Raw genomic sequence first — 27,628 nt, forward strand, 5'->3', positions numbered from 1 at the left:
AGACAAAATACCACCTACAAAGGGGCACGAATAAGACTAAGTGCTGATTTCTCAGCAGAAACCATGGAGGCAAGAAGGCAATGAAATGACATATACAAAACCCTGAAAGAAAAGAATTGCCAACCAACAATCATATCCAGGAAAACTGTCTTTCAAGAACCATGGTGAAACTAGGATATTCCCAGAAAAACAGACATTAAGGGAATTTATAGAAAACAGACCAACCACGCAAGAAATATTAAAGAGTCCTGTGGACAGAGAACCAATGTCATCAGACAAGAACCTGAGATTAAGACAGATGAAAGCGTCATCCAGATGTCAACCCAGATTAAAAAAATGCACAAAAGTAAAATAAAGCTGCAAAACTGAAAACAGGGAACCAAAGATGTCAATCTAAATGAGAGCAACTTTAAAACAAAGAGGGGGAATAAAGGATGTAGTTGTAGAACTTCCATATGGAGAGGAAATCAAGGTGATACCTAGATAAACAGACTGTTTTCAACTTAGGAAGCTGAAGGTAAATTTCAGAGTAACCACAAAGAAAATGAATAAATCTACTTGCCAAAATGAAGAAGAAAATCAAAAAGATCCAGTAGACACAAAGTCAACAGCAGTGAAGGAAATGAAAAGACTATCCATGAACTGAAAGAACTCAGCACAGGAAGTTAAGTGGAACAAAGAAACTGTTAACACCACCAGAAAAAAAAAAGAAAAAAGGCATAACAAAGTGACAGCACTATATTCACAGGTATTGATGATCAGACTGAATACAAATGAGTTAAATGCACCGTTCAAGAGACAGCGAGTGGCAGAATGGATAAGAAGATGACCCCTCAATATGTTGCCTACAAGAGACACAACTTAGACACAAAGACATAAATAGGTTAAAAATCAAAGGATGGAAAAAATATATCAAGGAGAAAATAACTAAAAGAGAGCAGGCTCAGCAATAATAATATCTGATAAAATAGACTTTAAGTCAAAATCCACTGTAAGAGACAAAGAAGGGCATTATGTAATGATTAAAGGGTCAGTCCACCAAGAGGACATGACCCATAGTAAACACTTACATAGCTAATGACAGAGTTCCAAAATATACAAGACAGACTGTAATAGAATTGAAAAGAGAAATAGTTTTTTTTTTTTTTTTTACAGTAATAGTAGGAGATTTTAACAAACCACTTTCGATGATGGACAGAAGAACTAGAAAGGAACTCAAAGAATATTAATCAACCAACAAGACCTATTAGATATATACAGAACACACCACCCAAAAGCAACACAGTACACATTCTTCTCCAACGCACATGTGTGATTCTCCAGAATAGATCATATTTTAGGCCACAAAGCAAGCCTCAATAAATTTTAAAAATGTTGAAATTATACAAAATGTCTTCTCTGATCATAATGCTATAAAACTAGAAATCAGTCAGAAAGTACAAGGGAAAAAATACATGGAAATTAAATAACACCTGACTTTAAAACTGTTGGGTAGTAGATGAAATCGGAAGATTCTTAGAGTCAAATGAGAATGAAAGCACAGCATACCAAAACCTTTGGAAAAGGAAAAGTTTTGCTCAGAAGAGAATTTATAGCAATAGGTGCACACATCAAAAAAGAAGAAAGGGCCGAAACCAATAGCTAAACCCTGTAACTTAAACAGACAGAAAAGGAGCACCAAAAGAAGTCCACAGTCACCAGAAGAAAGGAAATAATAAAGATCAGAGCAGAAATAAATGAAATAGAAAACAAAAACAATAGAAAGACTCAAGACAAGAAGTTGGTTCTTTGAGAGGACCACTGGCCAAACTGACAAATGAAAAAATGAGAAGAGGCAAATAAGCAAAATAAGAAATGAGATGGGTGACATTACAACAGAACCAACTGAAATAAAAATGAATATAACAGAATATTATGAAAAATTGTACTCCAGCAAATTTAAAAACCTAGAAGAAATGGACAAATTTCTAGAAACAGATTACCTACCTAAACTAATACAAACCGGGGTAGAAAATTTTAACAGACCCATACCAAAAGAAGAAATTGAAGGAGTCATAAAGATGCTCCCGACAACAACAACAACAACAAAAAGCCCCGGTCCAGACGACTTCACTGGAGAATTCTACCAAACATTCAGTGAAGAGTTGACACCAGTTCTACTCAAACTATTCTAGAACATAGAAAAGGAAGGAATACACCCTAATTGATTTTATGAAGCCAGGATAACCCTGATACCAAAGCCAGGCAAAGATAACCACTAAAATGGAAAATTGTAGACCAATATCTCTCATGAATATAGATGCCAAAATTCTCAACAGAATTCTAGCCAACAGAATCTAACAGTGTAAAAACAATAATACATCATGAACAAGTCAGATTCATACACGAGATGCAAGGATGGTTCAGCATTAGAAAATCAATCAACATAATTTGCCACAGAAATAAATAAAAATAACCACATGATCATCTCCATCGACACAGAAAAGGCATTTGATAAAATCTGACACCCTTTCCTGATAAAAAACTCAGCAAAATTAGGAATAGAAGAGAAATTTCTCAACATAATTAAGGGCATATATTTGGGGCTTTTTTTGGTATGCAAAACCAACAGCTAGTATTATTCTCAGTGGAGAAAGATTGAGAGTATTCGCTTTGAAAATGGGAGCAAGTCAGGGATACCTTTTATCATCACTCTTACTCAATATTGTACTGGAAGTCCTAGCTACAGCAATAAGGCAAGAAAGGGAAATAAAGAGTATTCAAATTAGAAAGGAAGTAGTAAAACTGTATTTGCAGATGACATGATCCTGTACACAGAAAATCCTGGAGACTCCCTAAGAAAGTTACTGGAACTAATAGAAGGATTCAGCAAAGTGGTAGGGTATCAATACACAAAAATCAGTTGGGTTCCTCTACACTAACAAGGATGACTTCTGAAAAGGAAATCAAGAAATCAATACCATTTTGAGTATCCCCCAAAAGGATAAAATACCTGGGAATAAACCTAATCAGGGACATAAAAGATATGTACAAGGGAAACTAAAAAACACTACTGCAAGAAATTAAAAGGGATCTACAAATGGGAAAACATTCCATGCTCATGGATTAGAAGACTCAACATTGTGCAAGTGTCAATACTACCAAAAGCAATCTATAGATATAATGCAATCCTGGTCCAAATCCCAACAACATTCTTTAATGAAATGGAAAAACTAATCTCTAGCTTTATATGGAAAGGAAGGAGGCCCCGAATAGCTAAAGCAATACCGAAGAAGAACAAAGTAGGAAGCCTCACATTTCCCAATATGAAAACACAAAACATATGCTGCCACCGTAATCAGAACAGCCTGGTACTGGTTCAATGCAGACATGTAGACCGATGGAATAGAATTGAAAACCCAGAAGTAAATCCATCCATTTACAGGCAGCTAAGCTATGAGTCGGAATCGACTCGATGGCACTGGGTTTTAATCTTCGAAAAGGGGTCAAAGTCCATTCAATGAAGTAGAAACAGTCTTAACAAATTATGTTGGCAAAACCGGATATCCACATGCAGAAAAATGAATTAGTCTCCATACCTTACACCATGCACAAACACTAATTCAAAATGGATCAAAGACCTAAATGTTAAAGCTAAAACCATAAAGTTCCTGGAAGGTAACATAGGGTCAAAACTAGGGGACCTAATTTTCAGCATAAGTTGCCTATTAAACGAAACAAAAAATACACAAATGACAGAATATAAATTAGATAACTGAGACTTCCTAAAAATTAAATACTATGCTCATCAAAGTACTAAGGCAGTAAAGAGAGAATGTATAGACTGGGAAAACATCTTTGGGAACAACATATCTGATAAGGATCTAATCTCTAAAATATATAGAAAATTTCAACAACTCAACAACAAAAAGACAAACAGTCCAATCAAAAAAATGGGCAAAGGACAGCGATTGAAGGGGTTAGTAAACTAGACACACTAAGTTTAAAGTGTCTTGGAACACTTTTGGGAACAACATATCTGATAAGGATCTAATCTCTAAAATATATAGAAAATTTCAACAACTCAACAACAAAAAGACAAACAGTCCAATCAAAAAAAATGGGCAAAGGACAGCGATTGAAGGGGTTAGTAAACTAGACACGCTAAGTTTAAAGTGTCTTGGAACACTTTACCAGAAAGGACATTCAGGCAGCTAACAAATACATGAAAAGATTCTCATGATCATTAGCCATTAGAGAGATGCAAATCAGAACCACAATGAGATACCATCTAACCCTTGCTAAGATGGTAATGATAAAAAAAAAATGCTGGTGAGGTTTGGGGGGGGGTCGAAACTCATATATTGCTGATGGGATTTTAAAATGGTATAGCAGCTATGGAAAATTAGTATGATGTTTTTCAAAAAGTTAAAAATAGAAATACCATATGATCAGCAATTCAACTTATAGGTATATATCCTAGAGATAAGAGCAGTGACATGAATAGACATATCACACCTATGTTCACTGCAGCATTATTCACAATAGCAAAAAGATGGAAACAACCGAAGTACCCATCATCAGATGAATGGGCAAACAAATTGTGGTACATACATATAATGGAATACTATGCAACTATAGAGAATAATGAGCCCATGAAAAATCTTATAACGTATGAATCTGGAGTACATTTTGTTGCGTGAAATAAGTCAGTCACAAAAAGTGAAATACTGTATGGTCCCACTACTATAAAAAGTCAAGAATAGATATACACAGAGAAAGCAAGTTCTTTGATGGTTACCAGGGAGAAGAGGGAGGGGGATGGGGAATCATTTTCTAGACAGTGGACACCTGTTACTTTTGGTGATGAGAAAGGCAGTCTCAAATATGGGTGAAATCAGCACAGCTTGACCGAGGCAAATGAAGATACTAAGTGGTAAAAAAAAAAAAAAGTACACGAGAAAAAGGGACAATTATAGCAAATGCTATAACATACATAATCTTGCAACAACAGTAAAAACAGCCAAAAAATGGGTGTGGTTATGTAGGTGGCTATGGATGCATATATATGTATAGGAATGCATATACAGGTAAACACACTTGTATGTATAGGTGTATCTGTAGGCATGTGTATATATAACAATCCACATAGAGGACACATTTACAGAGACTTTCTAGACATATCCAGACCATTTGTGGGATTAATTTAGTCGGTCAAAAGGCTTGGGACCATAGTCTTGGGGATACCATAGTCATTTGGCATCATATAGTTCACAAAGGTAATGTTCTAGATCCTAGTTTGGTCAGTAGCGTCTGGGGTCTTAAAAGTTTGTGAGCAAAAGAGAATGAAGGAATTCAATTCAAAGGCTCAAAGAAGAAACTAGTCCACAGGACCAATATCCCACACGATCCACAATGTCTTCTAACCTGTGATCAGAACTAGATGGTGCCCAGCTACCTCTACCATCTATTCTGACCAGGGACACAGTAGAAGGTCTGGGATAGAATGGGAGAAAAACACAGAACAAAACTCACATTCCTAAAAAAAAGGCCAGACCTACTGGACTGATAGAGAATATAGAGGAACCCTTGAGGCTATTGCCCTAAGATGATACCCTTTGAACTTGGAATTGAATATTTCTGAAGGTCATCTTTTGGCCAAATAATGGGTTGGCTTCTAAAATAAACAACATGACATGAGTAATGTGCTCCCTTAAACAGTTAACTATACGAGAGCAAACAGTTAACATTGGCCCAAAAGCAAAGATGAGAAGATAAGGAGGGAAAGGGAAGCTAGATGAATGGAAACAGAACAAACAAAAGGGAAATAACGAGAATGCTGACACATTGTAAAAACTGTAAGCAAAGGCAAGGAACAATAAGTATAAAGATTGCTAACCAAAAAAAAAAAAAAGACCCAAACGCATTGCCGTTGAGTTGATTCCGACTCATAGCAACCCTATAGGACATAGTAGAACTATGCCATAGGGTTTCCAAGGAGCTCCTGGTGAATTCGAACTGTCCACCTTTTGGTTAGCAGCCTGAGCTCTTAACTACTACGCCACCAAGATTTCCAAAGATTGCTAAAAGCGAACCTAATTTGCTATGTAAACCTTCACTTAAAGCACAAAAAATATAATTTAAAAAAAGGCCAGGGAGGAATCAAGTATGTTCTTTGGCATCTATGCTGAAGTAACCATATATAGTGGTGCCATTCACTAGGACAGCGATTGAAGGGGTTAGTAAACTAGACACACTAAGTTTAAAGTGTCTTGGAACATCCAGTTAGAGATGCCCAATAGATGGTTAGATTCACGGATCTATACTTGTATTTTCCATTTTTTTAAAAACCAAGAACATGAGTTATTTTTATAAATCAAGGGAAAAAATTAGATGTTATAAATTTGAAATGTGAGCTTTTTTTTTTTTTTTTTAAGTGGGAGAGAACAAGAGACCTTGGGGTTAGTGACCAAAATGCCAGCCAATAATCTGAAGTTTACAGCTTGAGCTCTGTAAATTTTTTAATGAGCGTGCCCTGACTTGAGAGACAACTCCCTATCCCCAGCCCTTATAAGTCACAGAGACTTTTTTTGTATAGACTAGAAGTAGGCCTTAGTTAAGCTTTCTTTGCCTGAGTCTCCACTATATTTTTTATCTGACATGGCCTTGATTGGGGTAAGTAGGGAAGGGAGTGGGAAGAGGTGTGGGACAACATCGCCTCCCAAGCAGGAGGAGGGCCAAGGCTCTTTTGCTGTTAATTACTATCATAAGAGACAAGCAAAAAATAATCAAAAGTAAAAGAACCAGCCAATAGAGAGGCATTTAAATAAAACTCCTGTGCCCACCCTGATTTACCAGGGCAAATGTTCTCTTAAGAAGTTAATGTGTACTTACATAAACAGCAAATCTCCCAGATTTTATTATTTTTAGCTAATATGAAAAAGTTTAGAACTATTGACTGTATACTAAAACCTTCTCAAAACCTGGGCCTGGCTCTTCCTAGAGTATTTGGAATAAGTTTTCCAAAGGCTTAATTTGGGAAAGTCCTAGTTTTGGTACTGAAAACAACCAGTTAAAAGGTTTTTAAAGAATATAGCCGTATCAGCTTAGTAACAAGATACATATCTTGTAAGGAGCAATTGCAAAATTGTGTTACGTATTTCTTTCAGATAGAAGTTTTCTCCTGTTTCTCCTTAACTCCATTTTGACTCTATATGACTTCTGCCCCAAACCCTCACTAATTTTTTCCACTGTTACCAAAGCACTAATCTCCCTACTATTCTGTCTGTGGTTTGGGATAGTCTATCTTACTAGACTGTTAGATCTGATGGTCAGAGTCTGACTTTCATCTCTGTGTCTTCAACATTTGGTAGTCTTACCCCCTTAGTAATGATATAAATGTTTCCCAACATGAGTGAAGAATGGATAAGTCTATAATCACTTCTTTCTGATTTCTAGTTAGTCCTTAAATCTTTTACGTTTCAAAGATGTATTGTCCTTGCTGAACTTTTAAAAACAATTAAGCTTGTTGTCTAAAGCTGTCTACCTCATAGTCCTTTGGTTACCACTATCTACACTAAGATGGAGAACAGACATTAATAAAAGTAGTTGAGGGTTGAAAACATGAAATATTGTAGATTCTGCTTTGACAGTGTCTAGAAAAAAGGGAAATTGAAATATGTGAGAAAAGGGGAAAGATTTCACTATGAAAGAAACATACTTGACAGTATACCATATATTTAGTGTGGGAGTAAAAAGGATTATTGTTAAAATTTCGGATTTATAAATCTTATTTTGTGAGGAACGGAGCCCTGGTAGTGCAGTGGTTAAAGTGTTTGGCTGCTAACCAGAAGTTCAGTGGTTTGAACCCAGAAGCTGTTCCGAGGGGGAAAGATGTGGCAGTCTGCTTCTGTAAAAGTTTACAGCTTCGGAAACCCTGAGGCGCAGTTATAGTCTGTCCTATACCCAGTGCCCTCAAATAGGGTTGCTAATGAGTCCGAGTCTGCTTGACGGCAGTGGGTTAGGTTCGGTTTTATTTTGTGAAGGATTGTACTCCTTAGATAAACCTCTGTTGAAATAGATAAAAGTTTTGATATTTTTCTGTGTGCATTTATCTATTTGAAATTGTTACTCCTGATTAATAATTCTTGTGTTTCACTACCTTAAAAACGTTTTAATTTTGTGTTTTTTAAATAATTTTCTGTTTGAGAAAGATGAACACCATACTTCAACTGCTGAACTTGTGTAATCATTATGAAGAGACAAAAGCAAGAGTTATTTCAAACATACAATTTGCAATAAATAAATTTTGAAACATTTAAGCTCAAGAGGCCAGGAACAAACTTTAGAAAGACAGGAGTTTCAGCATCAATTAGTTGCATATCTTAGGAAGTCCGGTAAACCCTGACACGTAGAACAGAAGTCATCTCGAGAGAGGGTACTAAGAATTGTGCATTGATAGTTACATACACATAATGTCCAAACAGAAACAAAAAACTGGATATATTCTGAGCATCTTGAAATCTAATGTTGTCAAGAGTAGGCGTGTAGTGACTTCAAAATCATAGGACTAACACTGTAAAACTAGCTCGGAAAGCACATCAGACAGTCATTGAGATGTCCGTTGTTCACTGAAAGCTGATTCTGCAGAGTGTACTGATACATAATGACTAGAATTCAGTCATATGAAGCAGCTTATATTTTCCAAAATAAAATATTATAAAAAATGTAAACTACAAGGTTTAGAGGGCATTTAAGTCCAGTCACATTTTTTAATACATGATGAACTAAAGAACAGAGAGATTTATTCATCCATTGAATAACATTTATTGGAAATTAGGTAACTTACCAATTTATAGCATAGCCAGGACTTTGACCTGCTCTCTTGACTGACGCCATTGTTCTTTTTGTTAAATTAGATTTTGTGTCTATTTCTTTGTATGGAGAACCTGTGCTCAAATAAATATTGCATACACCTTAACTGTGCTTCAGGGCCTGTGTTCTTACAGGTTATAACTATGACACCAGCACTTCTCTGGTGGCAGTACTAATCATTACTTATTTAACAGTGTTAATGGTAAGGCTGTACTTGCCAACTAATTTTTAAATTTGATTATGTTCCCAGTTGATGGTTTTACTGTAGTTAATGATTGGCTTTCCCTTCAGATGAAACTCTAAAATTTAAGGAAAAAGTATATAGATAGAACCAGTTTTATTAAACAAAAATAATTACTCATATTTAAATGTTTATTTTTTTAAAGGTCCAAAAAGGGGTATCTTAAACTGCTCACTAATTATATGATTCTAGTTATTTTTAAAGAACTAAATGTATTTATAACTTGTAGACATTCAAGCATTTTTATAATTTTGAGACTGGAGTTATCTTAGAAATTACTTAATCCAGTTTCCTTATTTTATAGATCAGAAAAGTGAGCTCCAGCAGTGTTGAGGTTTATAGAAGCTGAATGAGGGCCTCAGCTTTACTTTACACAACATTTTTCCCAAACTAGAAAAAAAAACCCATCTCTGTCGAGTTGATTCTGACTCATAGCGACTCCATAGGACAGAGTAGAACTGCCCCATAAGGTTTCCAAGGCTGTAATTTTTATGGAAACAGGTTGCCCGGTATATTAATGATGTAAACATACGTTTGTAATAATATATATGGCAAAAGAACAGGTTAAAAGAAATGTTTCATTTATACTTGTCTTAAGAACTTCATGGTCTAAAGTCTTAAAAGCTTTTGAAGATTGCCTTATTGGAGAGGGGGGATAACAAAACCTTGATTTAGTTATCTAAGTGATAACAGATGAAGACCTAGACTAGAGTGACAGCTGTAGAAATGACAAAGGAGAAGTAGATCAGAAGTGATATTGAAGAAAATCGACATGACCTCAGTATCAGTAGAGGAAGAAGATGAGTTTTGTATTTGGCCCCAAATACAAACATAAAACCAAGAAGTAGCTTAGACTAGAAGTCTCCAGATTTCTGATCTCACACCAGTATAATTTTTAAAAAAGACTTTGCACAAAACAAACAAGGCTATAAATCTTAATGGAAGCGGACTGCCACATCTCTCTCAGGGAGCAGCTGGTGGGTTCAAACCACTGACCTTTTGGTTAGCGGCTGAGCGCTTTAACCACTGTGCCAACAGGTTAATATGTGTATTTTTATTATTTATGCATGTGTACTAATGTTATATACATTAGGAAATATAAAAATATATAAGTATTATTTAAAAAGTAAAATTTTAATTTAACCGTGTAAAAACTTTAAATGACAGCAGTGTGACTGAATATGCTTCCTTATTTTTGAAAAACTTACCACATTGTCATATAGTGATTCCAAGTCCAATTCTAAGTTCAGTCTGCACTGGTGCTTGGTTTTAATAGCTGTCATAGGTGAAAAAGATACCTTTGGTAGGTCCAATGAAAAAATTTTCTAAATTATGCTGTTCAGTTTTAAATCCCTTCTATCAATTATGCAAGTTTTTGAAATTTGACCACTAAATTTGTATTGTTACATAAGTCTGTATTTTCTTGATTACTGATCATTTTTAACAAGTGGATTAAAAACTCATTAGTGTTTTAGGTGAAAGATTTTTAAACAAAATTCTGGTTTACATTTTTAAAAGGTCTTATATATGAACATTATAGGTGACACATTGGTCTTTGGCAAAACAATCATGTAATGATGTTCCAAATATTGCAGATACTCATTTCAAATGATTTTCTTCACTAAGAACTTTATTTTAAAAAGCAGTGACTTTTTCATTGTTGTGTTGTCCCCTTTACTTTAAGTGGGCAGATTCAGAATGCTTAAAACAGCAACAAAAAAATCAGGTAAATAACCCTTGGGAGCTCATTACAGCAAAGGACCACAAATTTGGGATAATTACTTTTGTAAAAGAAAAAACGCATAATAACTTTTCGGAGTGCTTTGTCATAAGATAACAGTGAAACTGTGATAAAAAATATTCATGATCATTTTCATCTCATTTCACAGTACAGGTAGTCCCTGACTTACGACGGGGTTCCATTCCAATGACTCTGTCGTAAGTCGGTTCTGACGTAAGTAGAATACCTCATATATATATATTTTTTTTTTTTTAGTTCTCATTATTATTTCCTTTTATTATCAGTATCTTTATAAATCCTATTATTTGTCTTTGGGGTTGGAAACATTACATATAAGCTTGAAGATATATTTTCATGCATACATATGTATGTTAAAAAAACAAACAAATCATAGAAAAAACAAAAAACCCAGATGGTCCGGTTCGTTGTAATTTGAATATGTCATTAGTCAGGGACTACCTGTACTGTAAAGATTTTACTGTGTTTTAAAGGCCTTTTTTTGAAATTTACATTTTTGCTTCAATTTGCTGTAATAGTTTATGAATAAATTTGATATGTGGTGATCTATACAACTTTACTCTGGAACATACATTTCATTCAAAATAAAACAGATGTTCTGTAGTGCTTCCACTTACACAGATTTCCATAAAACTCTATTTTGATTAAAGAATTTTTTTAATATTAAGAATTTATCTTCTCTAGTACATCTTTCCTGGTTTTTTTTTTTTGAAGATGCTTTCAACTATTTAAGAAGAAGTCAACACTTAAGATAACCAATAATGCAAGACCCTCTTTTATGATAAGTCCCAGAAGAGTGAGCTGATACAGATTTTCAATACAGCAGAGAAGGGATTAATTTTATTATGGATTAAGGTAGCTAGTGGAGACTTCTTAGGAAAAGTGGGATTGGAAAGATAGGATTCAGATAGGTTTACAGGAAGTTCTAGGAGAAAGCAAACAATAGGAGAAAAGGCGTAGGAAGGAAAACACAAGTTGAGTTTGATATGGAAGAGCTCAGGCAGGAGATAAGGGCTCATGACGTGCAACAGGGGAATGAGGTTGGAAAAGCTGGGTAGGGGTTGATTACAGACGTCCTAAAATATCAGGCTGAGGCTCTGAGACTTTTCATCCTAAAATAAGCTGCTGTAGGTTTCAGATCAAGGATGTGGAATCGTGAGAACACTGATATACAGCTACACAGACACATGGTGTGTGGCAGCTCTAAAGTGGCACTTCAGGGAAGAGAAACTTTCCTTCTGGAGCAAAACATTAAGCCCACTCTACCATGGATTCTGAAAGATGTGTGAAGAAAGAGGTTCTATTTTACCTGTATCTTTGGCAAAGATACAAGGTTGGATGGAAGTATCTCGTGGGATTATATTTAGCGCAGTGCAAAGCATCAGTGATAAATGGGTATCAATGATGGTAGATAGATGACTTAATAACCCAGAAACCAAGGATTTAATTAATATACAGGTCCAAATTTAAATGTTACTTAATATATATATGTGTATATATATATATATCTTCTAGGTTATATGTATATACAATATCTATATACACTCAGATAAGTTGTGAATTCTAAAGTGATTTAAGTGTTTCCTTATTCATCTTGGATGAATATCATCCAAAAAGCCACCATACTATTTAAGGAAGGAGGAGCCAGAACATACTTTCAAATTATTACATTCTCTTTCATCCTGGTCTTTGTAGAGACCAAAATGAAATACTTATATTACTTCTATTTTCTGTCCAGAGCTATTTCCCATAGTAGTGGTCTCCAAAATACGGTATACTTGACCCAAGGAGTATACATACAAACAATCAGCACTTTCATTTTTAATTAGTTTTTATTTTTAAAAAATGATACTAAGCTAATTTGCTAATTTATAATAGAATTGACAGGAGCACATGTATATAATTATCCCAAAATCAATGTTTGTTCTAAGTGTTAAAAAATAATAGAAGAAATAATAGCTAACATTTATTGAGTGCTTGCTGTGTGCCAGGCACTATTCCAAGCACTTTTCAATACATTATTTAACCCTCAGAACAGTCCTGTGAAAAAAAAAAAAGTAGATTTTTTTTTTGTGTCCTACTTCACAGTGGATTCTGAAAGGAGGGGGAGGAGTTAACTGAAGCAGCACAGAGAAGTAACTTGTCCATTGCTTATAGGGTTTTCGCTTGCTTGCCTGCAACTTCCTGAAATAACTTTTAGAAGATACTTCTTTTCATGAAGTTTCAATTATCAGTTATTTGACTTAATGATTCTTTATCCTGAAACTTGATTCATCTATTACTTTCTTATAAAACAGATAAAACTTTCTCTTTCAGGTTATGTGTATTTTAACAAGAAATTCAAAGTGGCATGTTAGAAGTTCTTTTTTAGTCTAAACTGGAACAGTCAAATGATGGAAAAATAAGACAATTTAGTGAGAGCTAAAGCGTTGATTGCCACTTTAAATACATAGCCTGATGATTCATCTGATAAGGAAAATTTTAAGGTTTTTTTTTCTTTTAAAATCCTGGAGCTCTTCTTTATAACTGCTATTAAGTTTTTAATGTCAGAGGGATTTTTTTCAGCACAGAAAGAAACTCTGGCAATTATTTGTGTTTCAGCTAAGATGTAATTAATATTCAAGTTTTTAATATTGTCAATTTCAGTATCTAGTTTTTTCCTTAAAGCTTTAAGATCAACTTACACACTTTGTTTCTTCTAAATATATTTGTACCTTCGCAAAGCCTTTAGTTATTGTACAGTATAATCTTTTTAAATTGCCAAATTAAATTCCCTGAAACATTTTAAGAACCAACACCTAACAGTTAAAAAAAAAACAAACCCGTTGCCACCAAGTCGATTTTGGATTATAGCGACCCTGTTCCATAGGATTTCCAAGGAGCAGCGGGTGGATTTGAACTGCCGACCTTTTGGTTAGCAGCTGAGCTCTTATCCACTGTGCCACCAGGGCTCCAACAAAGAATATAACCAATTAAAACAAAATAATTAAACAACTCTTGTAAATCTAATAAATTAGATTGTACAAATTCAGTAAACCAAATTTTCCTAAATATTAAACATTGTTTACAAACTTGTTATTTATTTCATATTACAGTCACAAATCTATGATAGCAAATTCTCTAAAATCACTTCAAACATCTTTAAAAAAAAAAAACCCTAGGAAACGTATAGACAAATGATAACAGTTATTACCCACCTTATCAATGTTATCTTTATTTTTTAAACCTAATACAAAGTGTTCATATCATAGGTTAGGTTCATTGCTTCAGCATTTCATTTCTTCATCCCAAAACTACATGCAAATCTACTCACCCAGCCAAGGAAAATAGAATTGCCATCTGCAGCCTCCTACCACAGCTGAGGTTACACACGTCACATCAGGGCAGGAGGCGTGTGTCTACCTGCCAGGACTAGAGTGTGCGTACTGAAAGGAAGCCCCTGCCCCCTTGCTTCTTATTCTAAGGCTCTTGCCTGCTGTGTTAACAGGAACTTTATGAACCTTCGTGTAAATTTAACTGAACACTAAAGTTTCAGTTTTTTGCAACCTGGTTCTTTTCCTAAAAATGATGCATCCCTTAAGTTTTTCCCTTAGGTTACACTTTATCCCTGTTATAATGAGATTTTCTAAGTCCAGTTATGTACATACTGTTACCTTTGGCATTCAAGCCTATTTGTGTACTGATGGGGTTTTGATACCCTACTTAGGTTACAATTGTAACCCTTTTATAATTTAGTAGCTGCCTCATTGACCATCAGTCATTTCATTGACAATGGTGATCAAAGTTTAGTTTTTAAGCCCTTTAAATTCACAAAGCCAAAACGGTTTTTCTCTCCTAGGAATGCCAGAATCACCTCCGCAGATATGGAAATGTGAATCTGGAACTGGTGACTCGAATCATTAGAGATGGTGGCCCATGGGAAGATCCAGTGTTGCAAGCTGTTCTTAAAGCCCAGCCAGCATCTCAGGAGATAGGTACTTCAGGAGCTTCAAAATCAAAACCAGCATTTGTGAGAAGCAAACACAATTTCATTTTCTAACTAGAGCAGTCATAGTGATTTTTCTTATTTTATAATATTGAATAGTGAAGTACTGTATTTTTTCCATGAAGTGTGTTTAATCTGTTATACTAACCAGGCCCAAGAATGATTTTTGGCAACAAACCAGGGACATTTATTTCTACTTAATAGAAATTCTGAATGTTACTGTCATATGTTACAGGGAGTGATTTTTGTCACTTCATTTATATTTTTTAAATGTTTTAAGTAGGAACACCTTAAAAAATTGTTTTTCATGGAAGCACATGGAATGTTCCCTACAAAGGAAACCTCATGAGGGCTAGAGCTCTTTCAGTTTTGGTTACCACTGTTCCATGCCCTACACCTAGCTCAGTGCCTGGTACAGAGCAGGCACTCAATATTAACTATTTGTTGAATGAATGAATGACCACATGATGAATGCACAAGCAAATGAATGACTAATAGAATGAAGAAATAAATTTCAAATCCAAATATTCTACAGCGGTGTTTCCAAAACTTTGTTCATTAATAGAAGTTTTGTTTCATCCCTTATCACCTGCATATTTCTTTGACATTACCTTCTGTCAAACTGAGATCCACTGTTTTCCCTTGTGGGCCAGAATTTCTTTTTTGAGGCAGAAAGCTCTGCCACTTGCCTCTCGTTAATTTTTTTTTTAAGTTTTCCATATTATTCCTGAGCCCCAGAACATTTTTGTGTCACCAAAACTTAAAAGTGAGCTCAGTAGTAGTGAATGAGCACAAAAGTATGGAAAGAGCCTATGGAGTATAGTCCTAAGACAGCCAAAAGGGAAAAGACAAGACCTCAAAGTCCTGGAACCAGTCAGGTCTTGGTCTCCTGAGAGAGACACTTCATACTACAAACTGTGGGCAGGTCAGGATTTTACCATTTGTCTCAGACTAAGGGCTGGGCTGTGAGTGGACATAAGTGGAGAAGGGGCTATGATTCTGGGGCTTAAGAGCAAGCAGGCTCCAGATTCAAGTGTGGAGGACTCTCATGGAGATACAAGAATAGGACTAGAAGAAGCAGTGCAAAGTGGTGAACTGGGATGGGCGGTGGGTCAGTGAGGACAAGACTAGGAGGAGGAGACGGCTAACGTATACTTGGCACTGGTATAGAGAAACCAACAGATACAAAGGAGACTTAATGCTCAATATGTGAGTCTTGGAAAGGGATAAAAAATGGAAAGGGGGGGTACTTGGAGCTGAGGAGGAAAAGTTGGATTATTGAGGAAAAGTATGATGAAGCAAAGATATGGGTGGCAAGGGCGACAGACTGGAGGCAACTGTGAGATTGGGGAATGTGGCCACGTGGCAGTACAGAGGCTTGAGGAGCTGTACAAAGAACTTCAAAAGGAGTGAGGACAGGGGAGGAGTGAGGCCTTTTAGGGGAACTTTTAGGCTTTCTAAGTAGAAGCTGGAAACCCTGGTGGCGTAGTGGTTAAGTGCTACGGCTGCTAACCAAAGGGTCGGCAGTTCGAATCTGCCAGGCACTTCTTGGAAACTCTACGGGGCAGTTCTACTCTGCCCTATAGGGTCGCTATGAGTTGGAATCGACTCGGTGGCACTGGGTTTTGTTTTGGTTTTAAGTAGAAGCTAGAACAAGCTTGTTGGGATGAGTTGGCCCACAGGCTGATGGCCTTATTAGGCTGGGAATCACATTAAAATAAAAAATACTCCTTTTTACATACATCTGCATACCTCACTTTGGGAAAAGCTGCTCCAGAGCCTCATTAATATGGATGACTCCTCTTCAGCTGGTAATCATTAAGGCAAAGACCAGGCTGAAGTTTATATTTGCACTAACTATACAAATCAGTGTTTGCTTATCATACATATATTGTAAACATATTTGCAAGGCAAATAAAATACTACACATAAGCATTTTAGAAGCTACTGATTGAGCACACTCAAGCAATTAATACCACTATTGGATTAAAAAGTCATAAGATACATGTTTCGGTTTCTGTTCTGCCACTTACTAATTCTGTGTCCTTGGGCAAGTCATTTGACCTCTCTGAGACTCAGTTTTGTGATCTGTAAAACAAGTATTGTAATACTTTCCTAAGGTGGTTGTTAAGGTCTCACTAAACTTAGATAGATAAAGGCATTTATATAGTTTAAAATTGTGTAAAAATAAGTATTATTGGTAATCATCCTTCATGATATATAAGCATATGTTAATAAGCAGTCTTATTTGACACCATTTTTGGCTTTTGTTCTAAAAAGTAATACTTTGTTTCTTTTATGATTCAACTTGCTCATTAATTCAGATTGTTTTTCTGTATAATTAACCTGAAATTAGTGTGGTTTAAATAAGACAAATTAGGATTCACCCTTTTTGTTTTATTGTAATAAAAATATTGGGCAGTAAGTAGATAAAGTATATAGTCTTAGACTAGAAATTTTAGAACCCATGTTATTTGAGATATATTTTTTAACGTATTAGTGAACTGAAGTAGAAGAAATTTTGGGCTTTTTTCTTTTTTTACATTTGATATTTATTTTTTTAACTGAGAAGAAATCAGTATTTCTTGAGCACTGCTTTGGTGTAGCTCTGATTTTCCCTTATTATTGTTTTCAAAAATACATTCTTATTAAGGAAAATGTTATTTCATTGAATAACTATTAATTTAATTAGATACCATATTTTAGTGATAAAGTTTTAAGTAACAATCTTAACGTTTGAGAGGATCTTGAAAGTAATACAGTCTGTTTTCTTTTTAATATAGTGAACAAATATTTAAGTTCGGAAAACCCACTGTTCTTTGAACTACGTGCCAGATACCTAATTGCTTGTGAACGCATACCAGAAGCAATGGCTCTTATTAAGTCTTGTATAAATCACCCAGAAATCAGTAAAGACTTGTACTTCCATCAAGCCCTCTTCACATGTCTGTTCATGTCACCTGTAGAAGATCAGCTATTCCAGGAGGTATTGTTTGACCCTATCTTTTCCCTATTACCATTCTAACCCTACATTAAAAAAAAAAAAAAAAAAATTAGTCCATTCTTGCCGTTCAATCCCTTTTACAGTAATATATAGGTCTTCAGATTACATTATCTAAATATTCTCTTTTGGCACCGTTCTTTAAGTTCATGTTGAATTAGACATACTCTGATATTAACAAATAATGAAATTAACAAAATATACTTCTTAGTGGTAAGCATCATTCATGTTGAACTTTTGGTGTGACAGAAAGGAGGTAAATAAAAACTGAGAGGCATATGGTTTTGCTTTTTAAATTAAATACTAAGAAATTAAATGTTTGTGTTATTTTGTCTTTTTAAGATGAAAAAAAAATTTTTTTCTCCCTTAAAATGAGCCCTGTTCACCTACAGGTTATGGACATTAAATGGTATTAAAAGGAGTCATTATAAACTGTACAAGCTATACAATGAAACTCTGAAACCATGAAAATACTTCTATACAATTCATCACTGTCTTGTGGAAGAAACCTAGATATCTAAGTAATTGCTTCTGAATGCAACTAGTTTTTTAGATTTTTTAATGATGTAGTTTTTCTTTTCCTCTTATAGCATTTATTGAAAACTGATTGTAAGAGTGGAATTGATATCATCTGTAATACTGAAAAAGAAGGCAAGACCATGTTAGCCTTGCAGCTCTGTGAGTCCTTTCTTGTCTCACAGCTCCAGCATGGAGATATGTACTGCATCTGGTAAGTGTTTCGAATGCAAAAACTGAAACGGTAAGATTGGGAACGGGAGGAGAGTTGATGAGCAGAGTTTGGACTTCGTATTTTTAAAAAGTTGTGTGAAAATGTTTCAGCCATTTTTCTTTCTTTTTTTAAATTTATTGTGCAAGGAACAATAGGAGGCTGTAAGAATTAGAGATTTAAAAAAGAAAATTATGTACCACTAATAGCATAGCTGTTTAAGGTATGTTTTTTATAATTAAACAATTATGTTTAAAATTAAATTTTAATTTTGAAACATGAAAAACTATTTAAAAGATGTTGGTAGGATATATGAAGCAGCAAGTTAACCTAACAACCATGATATAATGTGGTGTGAGTGTGTTTTTAATTAGTACCTACCCTTTAGGTGTTATTAGGTGACATCATGAGTAATAATTATAAAAGATTCTAACAACTTCAGCCTCCCTCCTCCTCCCTCAACATAAACATTCACACAAAAAATACATACCACTTTAACAGTCCATTAATTCTTAAGAAAAAATAGATTTCATTTGTCAAACATAATCTGAAATCATCATGGTCTATAAACATCTTTTTAATTCATACTTTTGAATTTTGAAACTATACGTAAAATAATAGCCTCTTACTTAGAAGGGGGGTTAGAAGATAAATTCACTCAGTATTCTTATTGTATAGATTAAAATCTTCAGACTCAGAGATAGAGTCAAATAGCTAAATTATTAGCACAGCTGAGTCTAGACACAAGTAAACTTGTCTTCTAGGGGAGTATACTTTTAGTTCGATTATGCTAATTTTTATTGCATTACCATGTAAATTGGAATTTCAGGTGGAGGGGAGAGGATCAGGAGATGGTGCTAAGACATATACTTTTAAATAGTCTTTAGAGTATTAACATTTTTTGATACGTAGTTATTCTGAAATGGAATATAGTCACAAGTATTATAATAGATCTTTTCCTGTGTTCCCTGCTCCTCGGCATCTTTAGTCTTTTCATTTTAATATACGCGTAACAAATGGAGTCAAGTGTTTAAAAAAAAAAAGAAAATGAATTTTCTCATTCTCTTCTCTTGGTTAATTACTTTCTAGTCTTTAGAGAGGGACCTTAAAAATAGAACAATGCCTGTCTTCTGGATCCTGGCTACAGTACCCTCTAATAGAAACTGTGTGACTCTAGCTGACTGACTAGGAAAGAGTCCTTAGCCTGCTTTTTTGCCCTTTGAGTAGGTTGGGTTTTGATAGCCTGCCCTCTTATTTTTTCTACCTCTCCTCTGTATTTCTGAATGCTGCAGTCTCTTTTCTTGCTTTTAAAAGTTGATTTTCACTGTAACCTGAAGAACAGGATTGTTTTCATCCTGCAAGGTCTGTGTTCTCTGTTCCATCTTGGCCTTCCCTATGAGCTAGTTTGCCCTTTATCATCATCTTTTTGTGGACAGAACTTGATTACACTGTACAGTTTTGCTCTTATCTCAAGCCAGCGGGGCAAGTACTAACTTCCTTTTTCTTTCACCATCACTACCACTGTTACTACTACTACTATTAATAATAATAGCAGCTGCCAATGTTGCTGAGTACTTCCTATATTCTGTACATTTTACATGCCTTATCTCTTTTAATCCAACAGTCTTGTGGGGTAGATCATATTAGTATGTACAAACCATTCAACTAGTAAATAATGGAGCAAGAATTCAAACTCTGGCAGCCTGACTCAGAGGCTTTACTATTCAGTGATACTTAGTATAAATGGGTCAGGTTTGAAAAACTAGGTTATGGGGGTGGCTCTCGACCCTCTTACAGCCTGTTCTCAGCAACTAGACAACTTGATTATCATATTAGTAGTTAATCTTTCTTAGCTAACTACCTAATACATTTGTTCATATACGGGATAAGTGCTATGTCTTTTTTACAAAGGACTCTGATTAAAAGACAGCGTAAGCTTCATTAAACTTGCCCTTTTGGTCTTCTCAAAGAAGAATATCAGTGATTTTCAGTTTTTTGTTTTGTTTTTGCCTCCAAAATCCAGTGTTCAAGCAAAACCCAAGAACCTATTTTGTAAATTTAATCAAAATGGAGCTTCATAACCATATCCTGAGGTTTCCTCTTTGCCTGCTAGAAGCCGAAATCCATATTGGTATTCCCCTTCTGGCAAACTTATTAGGATCTTGAAATGTACATTTTGTTTACTAAGCTTTGCCCTGACTTAACAGAGATGGAAAATAAGATTTCTCTCTTAAAAAAAAACAAAACATATGGCACCCTTCAAATTTTATTTTGGGACAAGTTGGAGATAAATAAATGTCTTGTAGTGATGAAGAGCTCAGCTGCTAACCAAAAGGTTGGCAATTCCAAGGTGCTCCTTGGAAACCCTATGGGGCAGTTTCTGCTCTGTCCTATGGGGTCGCTATGAGTCAGAGTCAACTCGATGGCACTTAACAACAATATATTAAATATTTGTTTGCATAATATTGGATGGAATATCTTTCCCATGATTTCTAACTAGCATTTTCCTTCTTTAAATCTGTTTACAGTCAATCTGCTTGCTTTCTTCCATCCTCACGTTTCTGTTTATAAAATACTCCTTGTTTAGAATGTCTACTGTTATTTTTTATCTTACTCCATGCTTATACTTTCCTTTAAGATCTTCTTAAAACTCATTTCCTCAAGAGGCTTCCTCTATATACCTTCAGTATTTAGGAATATAATTTATGCCAAATTATAAAATAACAAATATTTATTAAATAAACTCTACTGCTTGAACTATGACGATTACAACACAATGAAAGAATGTAGGAAACTAGCCATTTAGTAAACACTCATTATATGCCAGACATTTTACATAGGTGCTTTCAGGTATCTTATTTCTCTCAGTTCTTATAATGGAGATGTTGGATAGGACTAATCCTTACTTGTATATTTAGGAAAGCTGTGGATAAAACAGATAAATGACACACAGTTAGTACAAGATAGAGTCAGAATTTATACCAATTTAATTTAGGGAAAAGGTGGTATTTGTTCAAAGGCTACTATATATCACATGGATCACAAGAAGGGTAGGGATGCAGCTGGGCCTCAAAGACAACTGCTACCCGGGACACTGAGGCTGCTAGGGTCTTTCTGCCAGTTGACTGCAGTCTGTCTTGCTACAGACCAGCAGGAACACCAGCAGTCTCTAAGGGACTCTGACTGGCCTGAGTGGAGTCAGTTTTCCACTCCCGAATCATTATCTTTAGTGGGCTGGGGAAGGAGCCAGGAAGGGTCAAATAGGAGACATGGCCACTTGGGTTCCACTTTTTGTATTAGGGCTATTCCCAAAGAAGAGTGGCTCACTGTGAGCTAGGTAGTGCCACTCCAGTTAGTGATTCCCAACCCCAGGTTATTGTCACTACCTCCATTATATAATGCTGTCATCAAGGAGACTGACAGTATATTAATAGTTGGGGAAATAGTACCTATACCAATATAGACAAGGCAGTATATGAATCAATAAAAGGGTTAAGATCTATCCTGAAGTAGGTATCATTTTAGTTTGGGAGTATTCATGAAAGGATTTCATGAAGATGAGGCACTTGAGCACGTGATATGGGCTGTGAAAGAAAAGCTCATCTTAGGAAAAAAAAAAAAGTTATTTTTGAAATAGAGCAATCAGCATAAACAAAAATGAGCATAAATGAAGCACATTAACTGACGGAGTTAGAGACCAACCTAAGGAGTACCCAGGATTCAAATCCTTATCCTTCTGACTGTGAAATCTAGGTTTTTGATGCAATTAGCACTATATCATATATTGAAATAAGCACTAAATGAAATGATCAGGGACACTGAAAACAGAACAGTTAGCAACCACTGTACAAGTGCATATGTAAAATTAAAGGGCCTAATAAATTAAGATGGTAGAATTGCTGCCAACAAAAATATAATTATAAAGACCATGGGAAAAGGTTAGAGGAATGTTAAGTGTCACTGGCTTATCTAGGAAAAGACAAGGAATCAATTTTGCAAGGTATATGATTATTTTAAAGTAGATTAAGGAGACGGAAGTCTAAATTGAAATACCCAGGCATGGAAATTTGGAAAGAAATCAGAGCTAAAGATGTGGGAGGAAGTTGTGAAACCTGGTGAATTTTTTAAGGGAGTAAGTGTGCAGAAAAAAAATGGGTGAGTGGTGGACAGACACTTAAGGAACGTCCACACAACTCATACAAAATGGAGGTGAAATTTTAGTTTTACTTCTTATATGTTGCTTGCAGTCATTTTCTGTTTTGTGTTTTCTGTATTGTCTTCCTAAGTAGACTATGTACACCTTCATGATGGTAATCAAGCTGTCCTTAACTTTAATACTTGTATGTGCTGGGCTCAAAGAACATACTTAGTAAATCTTTTTTTTTTTTTAAACATTTTCATCAGTTATTTCAAGAATTTTAGATTATGATGCTTTACATAACTTTTATGACAAGTTTTAAAGAATTTTAATTTGCTAAAATGTGATACCCAGATATATCAATTATGTCGTATAATTTGTCTTTGCCTCAAAACCCACTGATCCTAGCTTTGTCCATCCAATTTAACCTTACCATACTTTATGAAAGAATCTACTTATGAAATACTTTAAATGGTCCATAGTTTTTCTGTTTAAAAATACTCTCAGTGAAAGAACAGATGATCTTAAATATAAAATTTCATATTTTATACATTGTTTTAAAACAATACTATGATATACTTACACGTTTAATCTAAATTTGGTATCTTAATAGATTAAAATGAAAAAAATATGAACCATTTCTTTTTGCAGAAAGTCTACATTGATTTCTAAACCTGCAAATAAGATATTAAAGGCCAAAGGTTTTGTTTTATTTTGTTTTGAAGTATATCGTTAATATTGGTGCACTGAGATTAGAATTACTATGTTGATCAATTTTTAGAGATCTTTTAGGCATACCAGCATGTGACTGGAATTCATTCCTTACCACTGCAAAATTGCAATTTCTGATCTCTCTTTTTCTCCCAGCTTCTCTTAGTCTCATGTGGGGTAGCAGAGGTAGTGTGGAGGTTACCTAATAACCACTTATACCCACCTTGTATACATCCTAGCCAGGGCACCACAGAGCCAGAGGAAGGTAGCTAATGTCTGTATCTGAATAAACTGTATTTTTGATATTTCTCTTTTTTTCTCATTTACAGGGAGTTGATTTTCATATGGAGTAAACTACAGCTTAAGTCTAATCCTTCAAAACAAGTTTTTGTAGATCAATGCTACCAGCTTTTAAGAACAGCAACTAATGTGAGAGTCATATTTCCTTTCATGAAAATCATTAAAGATGAGGTAAATAGGATATATTTATCCCTTGCATTTTAAATTAAATATAAATGACAGTTCACTGAAACTTGAATCTCTTACAAAAAAATTTATTTGATTATAAAATGAAGGGGAGGATTTTAAATCCACATTCTCAATATATTACATCCTTTCCTCCCCGAGGCCCCTGCCCCCAAGCTCTCAAAATGATACAAAGGATATACGTAAGTGAAAATAACTGAAAAAAAGACAGAGGAAAAAAAAAGTGTCATTTAAAATTTAATTTGGGGATGATTGCTTCCATAAGAAGCTGTTACCTTTTTTCTTATAATTTTGTCAGGTTTACCATTATCCTAAGTCCCATTTTAGATTCTTAACTCATTTGCAAATGAAATTTTATATATCTATAGGGAATACCTGCTCAATATCATAGAGAAACTTAGTTCACAGTGTTAAGTCTGTTGTTTATGAAAAAAGAATTCTGAAGCATTGTATTAAAAAGTCTTATTTTTTGAAACCTAAGGACAGGTTTTAAAAGTAAGTGTAAAAACCCATTACTTGTTTTTAAAAAATTAGTCCTCAATTAAGTTTTTTTGGGGTGCCACTTGCAATTGAGTACAGTTCTACATAAGAGTCTTACATAGACATGACAGTGAATCCTGCAGATCCTTAAACTTCTCCCCAAAAATATTAATGACCTTGAATACAAAGACAGGAAAAGAGAAAGGTGTCTTACATTTTAAGTAGCTCTATTTAACTGAATCTTTATGTGGGTTATGTTTAAACATATGAGGAGAGGCATCCTAAATAATGTATTTTAAATTTTTCTTAGGTATTTATGTGTTTATCACATTCATTACCACATCATTAGATGTATGACCATGGAGTGATCATATTACCATGATATAAAGTTGGCAGCATTGTATCTGAGGGTTTTTTTCTTTTTCTTTTTTATTTCATGTTTATTTTGCTAATTGCATTCACAGCATCATTATTAAATAGTAAAATGTCATCCAAATATACTGTCAAAGTTAACTTCTACTCCTACCTAAAAAAAGGAATAAAAAAGCAAACTCTGCTATAGAACACTAATTTTCAATATTTGATGTGCATCAGTATCACCCGTAGAACTTTTAAAAATGCAGATGTATCTGTATTTTTTTTTTTTAACATACGATTTACATTTATACCAAAGGGTGGAACATTGCTATGGAAAGTTTATGATGTAAGTGAGGTTCAGTGAATTATCATAGAATTTTTTTCCCCATATGTCTGGCCAACGTAAGAATACATTATTAGAGGACAAATTCAAAGGTGAAATAAATATTAAAAACAATATATAACAGTTCAGACTACTGCAACTTTTTATCTCATGGAATCAATCATTCATGTTGCTTCAGTGCTATGAAAAGAGGTATAGTTACAGTGCTGTGTGAGTTGTAGGAAAGGAGACACTACAGAATGCGTATATAAGAAGACCTCACAGAGGAAGATAGTGTAAGCTGGGTTTTGATAGAGAGATGAGGCTAATACTAACATTTGTAGAGGACTTCATAATTTCCAGAGCACTTTTACCTCATTTTATTATTTGTTTCTTACAACTCTGGTGGCATTAATAAGGGTAGCAGAGATAATATGGGAAGGTGGGTGGGAGATGAATGAGATTAATGAAGAGAGATGGGGGCGGGGGAGTGTTAGATCATAAAGTGATTTGAAAGCCATATTAGATGTTGGAACTTCAGGTCATAAATATCCTGGAACCTTTAAAAGATTTCAGGTAAGGAAGTGGTCTATCCCCTTTTGTGATGATCCTGAGATTTTAAAACTTGGATAACTGGGTACATTTTGATTTCATGAATCAAGCTAGAGAACATAGATAGTACTTTGGAGAGAGAAAAAGAACTCCGTTTTGAACCAGTGAGTTTTGAATTTGCTGTATCTGAAAAGAAGTCCCTGGGTGGTACAAAAATGGTTAAACACTTGACACTAACTGAAAGGTTGGTGGTTCAGACCCACCCAGAGATGCACTGGAAGAAAGACTTCGCGATCTGCTTCTGAAAGGTCACAGCCTTGAAAAACCCTATGGAGCAGTTCTACTGTGGACACGTGGGGTCGCCATGAGTCGGAACAGACTCAATGCAGCTGTTTTTTTTAATCTGAGAAATTAGGTGGGAATGTGTAATAAACAATTAGAAATAAATTCAAATTTGGAAAAGGATTCCAAGGTGGAGATGATGGATTTATAGGCAGAAACTAAAGTCAGTGTAGAAGATATGACCTCACTCATCCTGCATTTATTCAGAGCTCACTACCTGCCGAGCTCTATGTTAACCATAGTGGAGTACAGAAAATGAGACAGTATCATTCTCGTCTTTTAGTAATTTAAAACTGGGGGGAGCGTACATAGGTAATTATAAAACAATGTGTCAGTGTGTCTAGAAATACGTATAAATTATTCTTTGTAGAAAGAATGTTGTTGTTCCGCCTCATAGTGACCCTATACGACAGAGTAGAACTGTCCCATAGGGTTTCCTGAGTTGTAATCTTTATGGAAGCAGGTCACCAGCTCTTTTCTCTGCAGAACCACAGAGCTTTTGGTTAGCAGCCTAGTGCAGGGCTCCTCATAGAATAAAAATGAAACCAAACCCTTTGCTGCTGAGTGGATTCAGACTCATAGCAACCCTATCAGACAGAGTAGAACTGCTCTATAGGGTTTCCAAGGCTGTAAATCTTTACAGAAGCAGACTGCCACATCTTTCTTCCCATGGAGTGGCTGGTGGGTTCAAGCCACCAACCTTTTTGTTAGCAGCCAAGCACTTAAGCACTGCTCACCAGGGCTCCTCCCCTTATAGAATTAAAAAAAAAAAAAAATGCTGTCAAGTGGATTCTGACTCATAGTGACCCTATAGGACCGAAGAGAACTGTCCGATAGACTTCTGAAGGAGCGCCTGGTGAATTCGAAATGCTGACCTTTTGGTTAGCAGCCATAGCTCTTAACCACAGGGTTTAATTCTACCCCAGAGCAGGGGCCAGACTGAATGGGGAGAAAACCTTCGTAGTAGAACTGATTCTCAAAGAATGAACTGGAGATCAGTAGAAATTCACCAGCTAAATAAAGGTAGCAGTGTGGTGTGCAGAAGTCTGCCTTAGAACTGAAGTAGTTAAGCAGGGTTACACAGCAGGTAAGCGACTTAAGAGGATATGAGGCTGGCAAAGTAGTATTCCTCCCTGCACTCTGTAATATATGCAGACAGTATGATGTAAATACATATATAATTTTAAAGACAAATTATTGCTGTATTTTCTGTCATTTAAACCAGCATTTAAATTATTCTTTGAACTAAGATGTGTAAATAACAGATTCTTAAATAAAATTTGATGCGGTTATGTGATTGTAATTGCCCTCTTCATGTGGGCCACACTTCCCCTCTTACTTGGATAAATTAATAAGTAATATTACTTAACACGTAAAATCAGTAATATTATTTAGTACAGCTTTATTAAGAAGTTTCCACAAGCAGTTCTTTTTTAAATGTAGATATTTTTAATACTAAAAATTGAGAAATGTGTCTTAAATACACATAAATTAGTTCTTCTGCCAGAAAATACAAAATTAGTACCTAAAATAATAAATGGGGTCTAGGCTTAGAGGAAACAAATCCCCATAAATCTTAATGAAACATTTTGTCCTATAATTAGTAGTGCTTGTAAAACTTGAAAATTAATTAAATCAGAAGCTACAATGCTACCTATTCCGAATTATTCTTAA

At 35.0% G+C, this 27,628-nt stretch overlaps 1 protein-coding gene across 2 annotated transcripts in view; it reads left to right on the plus strand.

Moving 5' to 3' along the window:
- Nucleotides 1-27,628, plus strand: part of ZNF654 (zinc finger protein 654) — a 104,830-nt gene that overhangs the window by 71,026 nt on the left and 6,176 nt on the right. For both annotated transcript variants that reach the window (XM_049858186.1, XM_049858185.1), the window contains exons 4-7: nt 14,692-14,827; nt 17,622-17,824; nt 18,430-18,569; nt 23,745-23,886. In XM_049858186.1, the coding sequence (XP_049714143.1) occupies nt 14,692-14,827; nt 17,622-17,824; nt 18,430-18,569; nt 23,745-23,886 (621 nt within the window). The remainder of the gene's footprint in view (nt 1-14,691; nt 14,828-17,621; nt 17,825-18,429; nt 18,570-23,744; nt 23,887-27,628) is intronic.

The sequence above is a fragment of the Elephas maximus genome, chromosome 18, assembly GCF_024166365.1.
Source record: "Elephas maximus indicus isolate mEleMax1 chromosome 18, mEleMax1 primary haplotype, whole genome shotgun sequence".
NCBI classification, from domain to species: domain Eukaryota; kingdom Metazoa; phylum Chordata; class Mammalia; order Proboscidea; family Elephantidae; genus Elephas; species Elephas maximus.